Source organism: Notolepis coatsorum, assembly GCF_963971535.1.
Source record: "Notolepis coatsorum genome assembly, chromosome: 10".
In the NCBI taxonomy this organism is placed as follows: domain Eukaryota; kingdom Metazoa; phylum Chordata; class Actinopteri; order Aulopiformes; family Paralepididae; genus Notolepis; species Notolepis coatsorum.
This window is the reverse complement of record NC_140174.1, coordinates 106,388,663-106,401,162: the sequence shown is the minus strand read 5'-3', so window position 1 is coordinate 106,401,162 and position 12,500 is coordinate 106,388,663. Positions and strand designations below refer to the sequence as shown.

Below are 12,500 nucleotides of genomic sequence, written 5' to 3'. Positions count from 1 at the left end.
ATAGCCCCTGTGCTTCCTCTTCACCCGGACCTGCCAGGGCCGGAGCTTCCTATAGCCGCTGTGCTTCCTCTTCACCCCGGACCTGCCAGGGCCGGGGCTTCCTATAGGCGACATAGGCGGTTGCCTAGAGCGCCGCCCAGAGGTTTGCTGAACACAGTTTTTGCACCCCCCTCTATATCGGCAACCAATATTTTGACATTTAAAACAAAAAAATATAACATAAGGGAAAATGAGCCAGAAATGTAAAAACGGTCGATCGGTCTGTTGGGGGGGGGGGGGGGGCAATTGGTAAGCTACAATTGCAGCCAGAGCTGCCCTGAGGCAGACTCACGGAAGCGTGGCGAATAATCAACGCCTGCGGCCCCTCCGACCACCACCAACATTCATTCACATGCATTACACATTCATACGAGGCAAGTAGGTTAAGTGTCTTGCCCAGGGACACAACGGCAATGGGATGGACATGGGCTTGAGCGGGATTCGAACCACCAACCCTTTGATCATTGGACGCCGCGCTCTACCCCTGAGCCATAGCCGCCCCACTTTAGGCTTTAGGTGTTCACAGTCAGAACATGCTAGAGCGCTGCGCATTGATGGATATCGGTCAAGTGTTTCTCAAAGTGAGCGTCGAGGAGAGAAAGACTAACGTCAGAGAAGAGGCAAAAGCCATCCGGGGCGCAGTATAAAAAGAGAAGAAAATAAGAAGAAGAGAGACGTGCCAAGGAGAACTGTTAAGATGTTTTGATCTTTTTTGGGGGGGTGGTGAAGCTTGCCTAGGGTGCCAAATGTGATAGGTCCGGCCCTGCCTCTAGCCCTGCATCTCAGCCCAGTCCTGTCCCTGGCTCCTCACCTCTCCTCACCCCCCTCAGCCTGGACTCCCCAATAAACACACATTACCTGCCTGCCTGACTCTGTGTTCTGCGCTTGGGTGCTCGGCACTATCCGTGACATATAGTTCTTCTAGTGAAGAAGATATTAGTGAAATAGATCTTTCATAACACTGCAGGCCTGGGTCTTCCTTATTACAACACATGCAAGCAAATATATTTTTTTTATTCATGGTTTGGTTTGTTCAATAACGTAACTCAGATCCAATAACTGTATGCTATATACCACCTGAGACCAAGTTGGAAAAGCAGCCTGCATTATGCAGGCTCACAATCTGGCAGATACACACAATACAATTTCAATTAACGGCTTATTATCTATGAACAAAATGGATGTATTGGAAAGATCTTACGCCAGATTGACCACGATATGCTGACAGATTATTCACGTTGCATGCATGGTTTTCTCTTGGAGTATATATATATATATGTTTTTAGTCTAATACCTGGTGGAACAGTGAAACTAGCACTCATAGTGATAGACTAGGCAGAATTTCAGAAAATGTGCTTGTATAAAGTACTGAAGGCATTTCGTGTTTATTTTTGGTACACAACATTTCTAGGGGTATTAAGGGGTGCTGAATCCAAATCTGCTGTATACCAAGCTCAAAAATGTCAAATAAGGCCTCAAAATTGAGAAATCCAACATGGCCGCCAGCACCAGGCCCTCTCTCCACAAAAACAGGTGCTAAACCCACAGTTTTTATTCTACTGACATGAAAGTTTGCACAGAACATCTGCACCTATGGAGGAAGAAAGTAGGAATATAGCTGGGGTGCAACCATGAGTAACAAGGGTGGTTTTGACTGTCTAACTGTAATCTTTGTATAGGTGAGGATACAAAAAATGACATTTCTTCAGTGTTTGCAGGAATACTACAGCAATTTGGTAATAACTGTACAGTGTTCGACACCAACATTAGAATCCCCCAAGTCTTAGCTTTCTTCAGGTACCAAGTTTATGCAAGTAGCTCTTATAAATCTGGATATAAGCATTTTAATGTAAGCATGCTGTTTTAGGCGAATTTTCAAAAAATAAATGGTGGGGCTTAATGAGTTACAGTAAGTGTGACTACACAAGGTACAAACCTGAATTAAATGTGCTTTTGTAAGTTTTCTTACATACGGTACATCAACAAGGACGTAGTCACATCGGAGATTCAAGAATCCATACTTGGCGCAGAACACCTTGGACAGGCACAACTGAACATGTTTGTGGACAAACGTTTGTGTGAACCTCCAGATAGTGACCAGCACCTGAACCTGGAATCACCCATTCGAAAGAACAAAGCCAAGACATTTGCCTCTTTGTATGAAGTTGTGCAACTTTCCAAGAACAAGCAAAACACCATCAAAGTGGACAGGCAGATTCTACAAATGCTCATCACAGCTTACAGAGCAGGTCGTAAGGTAGACCTTGACAATATCCTCCAGCATGAGCTCATGCCCATCTCGCCATCTCTGGCCACAACTAACGGGAGTCTACATTCCACCAACAAGTCTGTGTTCGCAAATATACTGACGAAACAAGTTAAAACCCCTGCAGATCTTACCCTTCAGGGACCCAGCTGCCTGGTCATTGATGGCCAAGCTCTGGTAATGGCACTCGGAAAGCCACCTGACACTACAACATTTGGTGACTATTAGGCTTGGGCGGTATCCTTTTTTTCACACCGGCAAACCTTTATGATATAATACCCCGGTGCACGGTATTTGACGGTATGACTTTCATTTTCATCAGCGGGGGGGGGGGGGGGGGGGGGCGTTGTTACCAAGTAAACAAATCATCGTCAGCTCTCAGAATGGTAGTCCCGCACCGGTAGAAGCCCGCACCGTTTTAGCGTTAGCATCTAGCCATGGCAGACTATTTGATTCCTTAAGGGCTAGAAATTGCCTGGGTTTTGATGATATGCTCCCGAAATGCTCCCGTTGTTTGGCTACTTCTATGTGCAGTGAAAACTACTCGAATGCTTTATAACCTAGTCATTGATTTTAGTTCAGGGTAATCTAAGATTAGCCGCAGAGCTAACGCTAGTTAACGTGAGCTAACGCTAGTTATTCAAGCTCAGTAGCTCGTCACAGACTGAGATACAGCTGACAGCGGATAGTACAGGACGGTACAAATACAATAAAAAGGCGGGTGGGGGCTGTTGTGTAAACCTTGTACTATTTAGTTCACATATAATAAGAGACGGATTATTTGCTTGCTCCACCAGTTGCTCCACAACAACACACCAACTCTCGTCACAGCGCTTTATGGTATTTTCACAGCACTGTCGCAACATTACCGTAAAACGTGAACACCGCTGTGACCCACTCGCTCCACTAGAGCGGTCTTGCCCTCTGCTGGCGCGTGTGTGCACTACACTCAAAACTCTGTTTCACTGTTATAGAAACTGAAGCGCATCTGTGATTTTGACGGTGACGGACGGTATTGAAAATCAATACCGTCGGTATTTCTAAATACCCCGGTATACCTTAATACCGTCATACCGCCCAAGCCTAGTGACTATGCCAACAAGTTCACTGACACCGTGTTGAAGATGAGAGCAAAATACCAGAGAGTAGATGTCGTCTTTGACAGATACCATGACCAATCCATCAAAACAGGCACAAGGGTGAAACGCAAACAGCGCCACAGGCCAGTACGTCGTGAAATCAAAAACAAGTCTGTTCCACTTCCTGCCGATTGGTCGAGCTTCATGGCCCTTGAAGACAACAAATCAGATATCGCTCAACTACTCTCAAACCACCTGATAGAGCACAGCCCGGATGATGAACCTGTAGTTGTAGTATCAGAGAGGTTTGCTGAAGGGACAACTGTCAAGTCAACAGATCCAGATCTTGAAGTCTCCTCTCTGAGTGCTGATACACGTCTGATTTTCTCATCCAGGCTCCAGTGGAAACAATCGTTGTGTCAGCGCGTGACACAGATGTGCTGCTTCTACTCTTGGCTCACTATGACAGAATCCGATGTACGCATCTCTACATGAAAGCTGGGACATCGAAGGATCCAAAATATTTTCCAGTGCATGACATTAGAAAGCTACTATCTGATGATAAACTGGACACAATCCTTGCCTTCCATGCCCTCACCGGATGTGACAGTGTGTCCCAGTTCAGTGGTCACGGAAAGAAAACAGCCTGGCAGGTGTTCAAGCACCATCACACTGATCTTGCTGGCCTTGGGAAGGGCCCTTTCACAGAAGATCTTGTGACATCAACAGAGAGATTCATCTGCAAGATCTATGGTGTGCCTGAGTTATTCTGCAAAGGCCGTCCACAAGAGACTCTGCCACCAACCTCGGATGCTAGATCTGTTCCTCCCTCCCCATCAACCTGGACCCCCTGCAATTTGCATACCGCCCTAACAGGTCCACGGAGGACGCCATAGCCCATGTGCTGCACACAGCAGCATCACACCTGGACAAAAGGCAGGGGAACTATGTGAGAATGCTATTCATCGACTACAGCTCAGCATTCAATACCATAGTCCCCTCCAAACTCATAGCCAAGCTCAGGGACCCGGGCTTGAACTATGACCTCTGCCAGTGGGTCTTGGACTTCCTGACGGGCAGACCCCAGGTGGTGAGAGCAGGCAACTGCACCTCCTCATCCATCACTCTCAACATAGGGGCCCCCCAGGGCTGTGTCCTGACTGAGTCCCCTCCTCCACTCCCTGTACACACATGACTGTGTGGCACAGCGGAACAACAACACAATCATAAAATTTGCTGACTGACGACACAGTAGTGGTGGGCCTGATCTCTGCAAACGACGAGAGGGCCTACCTGGAAGAGGTTAAGGTTCTAGCGGGATGGTGTCAAGAGAACAGCCTCTCCCTGAACGTCAGCAAAACAAAGGAGATGATTGTGGACTTTAGGAGGTCGGGGTCAGGGACTACAGCCCCCTCAGCATCGATGGGGCACCGGTTGAGAGAGTGAACAGTTTTAAGTACCTCGGAGTCCACATATCCGAGGACTTGACATGGACCACACACATTGACAGTGTTATCAAGAAGGCACGACAACGCCTCTATTTCCTTAGGTGCTTAAGGAAGTTCAACGTGAGTCAGAAGATCCTCAAGAACTTCCACTCATGCACAATAGAAAGCATCCTGACTGGCAATATCACCTCCTGGTTTGGGAACTTGGGCACTGCACAAGACCGCAGCAGACTACAGAGAGTGGCCCATTCAGCCGAACGCACAATTGAAAGTGGGCTTCCCACTCTCCAAGACATTTACAACAAGCGGTGCATGGGCAAGGCTAAGAGAATAATCAAAGACTCCAGCCACTCAAACAACTGCCTCTTTGATCTGCTGCGGTCAGGCAAGCGATACCGGAGTCTCATGGCAAGCACAGAGAGACTCAGAAGGAGCTTCTATCCCCAGACCATCAGGATGCTCAATGAATGAACAATGAACAATAAGCAAACCATCAACACACCCACAGCGCACATACACTCACTTAAATAAACAACACACTGTAGCACCCACTTTAGACACACTTTACACTTTATATTTATATTATTGGTAAGGAAATTGCACATCATTCTCATTCCTTATTGCACCTCACCACTACAAGGTGGCACCACAAGCTAAGCTATACTTCACCATTCTTGTACCAGCTGTACTGTATATATAGATACACTGAACAATTTTGTTGTTTACACTTGTTTACGTACTTGACTTTCTATTTTATACTTATTATACTTATTTTATACTATCTTGTTATTATCTAGCACACTCTCAGGAGCAACACAGAAAGAAACATTTCATGCAAAGTATTCTGTATTATGTATGACAACTAATAAAGAAACTTGAACATTCACTTATATTGATATGGTAAAATAATATTTTTATTTTATTATATTATAATCTATTCTATTCTATTCAGGAAAAGTGGCATTGGATGAATCATGCAACTGCAAGATACCTGCAACACCTGCCTGAATACGATTGATGACTGACAATAAATTACTGTACCTAAGCTACTGTACGCATATTAAGGACTATCTAATTTGCATAAATGGCATGTTGATTAAAGAAATTCAAGAGAAAAGAGTTTGATGAATAAATCCATGGCCTGGGATCATCCTGCTTTTCTTTCTTATTTGGTTGATGAGTTATGCATCAATAACGACCACCGTTTCTGCTATAAATATGAGTTTCAAGCAACATTTTCACAACTGATCTAAAATCAGGATATGATTTTAAATTCCTCATGTATACAAACATATCATTCATGTTTCTACCTTGTTTAGTCAAAAAGATATGCACTTAAATAGATTTCAGCCTGGCGCTGGCGGCCATGTTGGATTTCTCAATTTTGAGGCCTTATTTGACATTTTTTTGCTTGGTATACAGCAGATTTGGATTCAGCACCCCTTAATACCCCTAGAAATGTTGTGTACCAAAAATAAACAAGAAATGCCTTCAGGGTTATGATTTTCTGAAAATTGACCCTGTCTATGATCAGGAGGACATGTGCAGAACCTGACCAATAAACAGAGTTAGGCTCAGCAGATCGGTCTAGGCCAGGCATTCTCAAAGTTTAGCGATGAGTCGTTAAGGTGTAAATGCATGCGTTGTATTCGGTACGATTCCAAGACAGTTTTAAACTGACCTACAACATCACACAGTACTTTCTTGTTATTAATGGTAAAACTACGCCCCCTGGATTAAGCTGTCAAATTAGGAATGACAGCTCATTGAAAGCTTGCTAGGCTACCGGTTGAATGGCAACTAGGCATCCTGCCAGACCAGTCGTGTATACTGTATATTGTAACGACCCTGGGTTTGAGGTGATTGGTCAGCCGAGCTGTCACTCTGTGCTCTACCAACCTGGGGCTGGCAGGTGACGCTATTGGTCACGCGAGCCCGGGGTTGGTAGAGGGGAGGGGGCAAGGGCTGAGGGTATAAGAGGGTGGTACACCTGGAGTGCGCTCTCTTGGGGTATGGGAATCCAAGCAGAGATGATGCTCCGAGTCTGTGTACCTGAGACCCATAACTGAGAGTTGAATAAAGAGAGAAGTGAGAAACAACAAGTCGTCGTGAGTAGGGATGTTCGATATTGGCTTTTTTACCGATACCGATATACCGATATTGTCCAACTCTTAATTTCCGATACCGATATCAACCGATACCGATACATGCAGCTGTTGGCCAAACACACCTCTAGGCTACATTGTAAAACAATTCAGTGGAAATTCACTGTATTATTTTACAGATTACTTTTGTTTTTCTACTTTAAGTGTAAATGCCATAACAATACAGTAAATGACCTTTTATAAAAAAAACATTAACCATTAAAGGGGAACTATCTTATAAATGGCATTTTCCAGTGTTTAGTATTGTTTTCTAGCTATGTGGGTTTATATTAATGGGGTCTATGTCTCTAATTCTCATTTTGGCGCATTCATCCAATTCTCATCTCACAATATTGTCCCTCACTGAATTGAGTCATCTGAAACTTAGCGTACTTTTGACATCAAACATCTGCATAATAACGCCCCCCCCCCCCCTCTATGTTTGTTGGGCACCCACTGCATTCATTCCCTGATGATGTCGTGATCCGTCATCAATGGGCCAAGTTTGTGAGCTATGGCGATCGCGACTTGTGGAGACTATTAGAAGAGGACAAAACAATCACACTTATGGATGATAACGTGCGTTTTCACCAGACTACATTGGACTCAGCACTTCTGGTAAATCATAAGGTGATAATGATATCGTGCTCCACAAGCAATGGGCCAAGTTCGTTTTTGGATTTTTGCAAAGACGAGGGACTTTATAATGCTGCCGTGATTTCCTGGCTGTTGCTAAAGAAGAAGGGAGCTAGCCTGTACCAAGTCTTTGGGACCAAAAAAAAGCATTGAATCAGTAAGTACATACAGCACGTCGTAATTAGTTAATTAGCAGTAGGACCTCGTTCATTCATCCGTTTGTGTATTACGGTACCGTGTGTGTGCATGCATTTCCTATCGGAGTTGAAGAAGTGGGTGTTCCTATGACTTGTATTCAGCTTACAGCTTCGAAACTCCACTTATTTCGTTTTACAATGTCAAAGCCTTTTAAATATAATCAAAACGTTCCCGCATTTCTGTCCGCTTTATCGTTTTATGACAGAAATCTGATAGTGTCTGCATGTTCGCGCGAGGGGGAGTCGGATTCGGCACAACACCGGTCGAGGCATTATTTGTCGCTGAGTTGAGAGCTCCCCAGAGTCCAGACTACAACTGGGCGATCGCCTATAATGGCGATTGCCTAGAGTGAACTATTGAATATTATTATGAAGAGAAAGAGGACAAACGGTGATGATCCATCCATAACATAAGGTGCGTTTTCACCAGACTATGTTGGATTGACTGTCACTCAAAGCGATTTGCGAGTATGGGCGGAGACCATCGCAAGACAGCTTGAAATCTTGAAGTGGAAAAATGCTGCTTTTGAGTACTCGATTAGAAATATAAAACAATGAATTATTTTGAGAAAAACCTTACAGATGTGTTCCATAGACTCACAGGAATTGTGTAAAATTGTCCAAATAGTGAAATAAACAGTAAGATAGTTCCCCTTTAAATAAAGGTTGTAATCTGTAAATGTATTTGATTTACTGTAATTTGACAGTAAGTATTTGGCAAACGTTCTTGCCAAACATTTACAGTTTGTTTTTACAGTTTTCTTTTTTACAGTGTAGTGGCCCGTATCCATTCATCTTTCCATTCCATTAGTTTTTGCTAAGATAGCTTTCTACTGAACGCCCAGAGAGGAGGCTGGTATCTATCTTCTTGTCTGACTCTGGAGAAGACGGTAAGTGCATGTCCCATAATGGTGCCGTGTTCCTCTAAGTACAAAACAGTATACATAGAGAATAAGTATTTATATAATGACCGGTACCATGGGAAAACCCATCAAACTACCATGATTTTTGGTAAGGGTGTGTACTATAATAAAGAGCTATTCTGTTGAACTGGGGTCTTCATGAGCTCTGGCACCAAGCCACGCTGCAGCAAAACAACAAGATGCTAATTTACTAACTTCAATTATTGATTGCTTGAAAATGCCACGGAAAAAACAAGGCCGTCAAGCTGCTAGACTTTAATAAAATGACATTAAAATGTTTCATACGTTTTTACTCATAACATTGACTTTAAAGTAGATGCAATAATTTACATAATTGTATCAACATTGGAGAAAAAGGGCACCAGCGTCACCCCCCGGTTTAGATCTGAGTAGGAGATGTGATCTCCTGTCAAGTGTTTACTGCAGGGTGCACCATTTAGGACTGACCTGTAATTGCAAAATGTATTCAGCACTGTTAAAGTGTCCCTATATATATATAAATTGGTATATACAGCATTATTGTGTGTATTACATGCTATCATACAGAGTCACAGTATATCAGTTGTATGCAGGTGTATACATACAGTAGGTATATAGAAAGGATTATGTGCAGGTATACCCATACATAATATATATGTATGGATTTCCTTCCGTTGCTATGTTACAGGCAGCCATGTTGGAAGACAGTACCTTCTGGATGGTCTCGAGCATGGACCAGCCACCATTCCAGGGTTTGGTGGACTTCCTGATGCAGTTGAGGCTCGCCATGCTGTGCCACTTCCTGTCATCCAACTTCCTGTAGAAGGCGTTGGCCAACATCAACACGCTGTCATACAGGTAGAGGTTAGACACCTGAAGAGGAGGAGAGGAGAGGAAGAGGAGAGAGGAGGAGAAGAGAAGATGAGAGAGGAGGAGAGATGAAGTGAGGGGTAGAGGAGAAGGGAAGAGGGGGAAGAGAGAGGAGAAAATAGTTAGTTGTGAAATATAAAATACTGTATAGTCCTTTAGAAGTTTGACACGCCTGTCTCCTGACATTTAACACACTCTCCATTATGTTTTTTTATAAATAGTTCAGTTTTCATAAATAATTCAAAAACAGAGGAGAGGAGAGGAGAAACACGATGAAAGGAGAGGAAGACTGGAGACAGGATAAAAAAAACTGGGAAGATGATGCAACATTCTCCAACATCCCAAAAAAGAATCCTTCCCAGAGGTTTATCTTTATTTTGTATGTGTTTGTTTGTTTGTTTGTTTTTTGGCAACATTGTCTACATTCAGATTAGAACCTACAACACATGTAGGTAATATGCTTAGAGTCATGATAGATTTATCAACACATTTAGGTAATATGTGAGTCATGATAGATTTATCAACACATTTAGGTAATATGCTTAGTCATGATAGATTTATAAACACATTTAGGTAATATGCTTAGAGTCATGATAGATGTACCATTCGTTTTTGCTCAGCTGAACTCAAGGTTAGTGTGTGACATGTTTATTGTGTGCAATGTTTACCAAACACCTGAGCATGGATAATCAGACCAATACAGTTAGAATGTGTACATAAAGTATAGTGTGAATCTATCTCTCTCTCTCTTTTTGTGTGCGTGTGTGTGTGTGCGTGTGTGCAGACGTGCAAGGGTGTGTGTGTGTGTTTCATTGTCTTCATTGTGTGTGTGGTGAGCATGGAACAGCGAATCGAACACATTGTCCCCCTCAAACAGCAGAGGAGCCTTCAGAGGACACAGATGGAGATCTGCTGCAGATCATATCAATCTCTGGTCAGAGTCTCTGTGAAGTCATCACACCGCGGGCTGCAATTCATGACCAGCTCTCTTCTGTAGTAGCTCAACAGCACAAACATAGTCAGGAAATTAACAGACGGAAGACCTGGACCCGCATGCTGATTGGTTCTATTTTTTTTACCTTTGACCTGGAAATAAACACACACACACAAACACCATGTCCGTGAGGTAACAAGCAGCTCTCAGTTCAAAATGTCCGTCTCTCAGGCCAGCAGGACCTTGGAACCTGGCAGCATTGTCTGGGAGAATTTAAGACTCATCCAACTAGGGCTGCAACTAACGATTATTTTGGTAATCGACTAATCTGTCGAATTTTTTTTCAATTAGTCGACTAATCTAACGATTATTTTTGTCATTCGATTAGTCGACTAATCTAATGATTATTTTTGTCACACCCTCAATCTCTGCTTCCTGTGGGCATGGCTCCTTCTCCAGTGCATGTTTTACCTCACATGCTCAAGTCTGCACACCTGTGAATGTCACCCTGGTGTCCAGTCCCTCTGCCTTAACAGTTAACTTAACATGACATGATGATCCCATAGCAAATTAAAATAATTTTACAACCCTAACAAACTGGTGAGAGTATAGGACTAGGTCACAGGAGTCATGATGGCAGGTCCCAGCTCTTACAACCTTAACAAACTGGTGAGAGATCTCACCCCTCTCAGGGGGTAAAAATGTGAATGTCCACAGTTGATGCTTTATTTATAAGTGGTATTTGTGATTGTGGTGATTGTGGCAAAGCGGTACAGCTCGATATATCAAAATACATGACAGAAAAATCAATAGAAGATTGAGACATAATGGAACCGCTGTGACGCATTGATACATCTGCTTGTCTCACGCTGCCCTACAACGTTGATACATCTGCTTGTCTCACGCTGCCCTACACTGTTGGTACATCTGCTTGTCTCACGCTGCCCTACCATGTTGGTACATCTGCTTGTCTCACGCTGCCCTACACTGTTGATCCATCTGCTTGTCTCACGCTGCCCTACAATGTTGGTACATCTGCTTGTCTCACGCTGCCCTACCATGTTGGTACATCTGCTTGTCTCACGCTGCCCTACACTGTTGGTACATCTGCTTGTCTCACGCTGCCCTACACTGTTGGTACATCTGCTTGTCTCACGCTGCCCTACACTGTTGGTACATCTGCTTGTCTCACGCTGCCCTACACTGTTGGTACACCTGCTTGTCTCACGCTGCCCTACACTGTTGATACATCTGCTTGTCTCACGCTGCCCTACACTGTTGATCCATCTGCTTGTCTCACGCTGCCCTACCATGTTGATACATCTGCTTGTCTCACGCTGCCCTACACTGTTGGTACATCTGCTTGTCTCACGCCAGGCACGTGCAGAGGGAGGGTGGGGGGACTTTGGGTGCCCAAGCACCTGCCCATGTGCCCCTTGATGACCAAAGTGACCTTTAAAAAAAAACGTTTATTTTGTATTTTCACACAGTAAGTTATGTTACGCTGTAGTTGGTGTTCTAACATTTTGATACATGTGCCCTTTTTAAAATGTTAGCACCTGCCCCTCTAAAGGTCTCTGCACAGCCCTGTCTCACGCTGCCTTACAATGTTGCTGGTGTATCACCTCCAGAGTGATCGGTACTGGTTTATTGATCACCTTTTTCAAACACACCTTTCAGTGCAAAAGGATGGATGACGGCACATATTCATCTGTTTGTAATTGTACCACTGGGTGTTGTTTGAACATTGTGTGTGTCAATTGAAAATGGCCAAGGAATGAGGTCGACGTGCTCTGACATTTTCAGAGCAACTGTAAATACTGTAAGGAGTCAGAATGGTGCAGTATGAATGATAAATGGCTGCATTTATACAGCGCTTTTATCCAAAGTGCTTTACAACTTATGTTGTAACCAGCCATGCAAGGTGCCGGCCTGCTCATCGAGAGCAGTTAGGGGGTTATGTTCTTGCTCAAGGACACTCCAAC

General features: G+C 43.8%; 1 protein-coding gene across 1 annotated transcript in view; it reads right to left on the bottom strand.

Moving 5' to 3' along the window:
* LOC311235671 (glutamate receptor ionotropic, delta-1-like) overlaps window positions 1-12,500 on the bottom strand; it is a gene marked incomplete at both ends in the record, with an annotated part of 337,043 nt that overhangs the window by 251,205 nt on the left and 73,338 nt on the right. Inside the window, 1 exon segment of the mRNA XM_084323135.1 lies at window positions 9,423-9,584. Within this exon segment, the coding sequence (XP_084179261.1) occupies window positions 9,423-9,584 (162 nt within the window).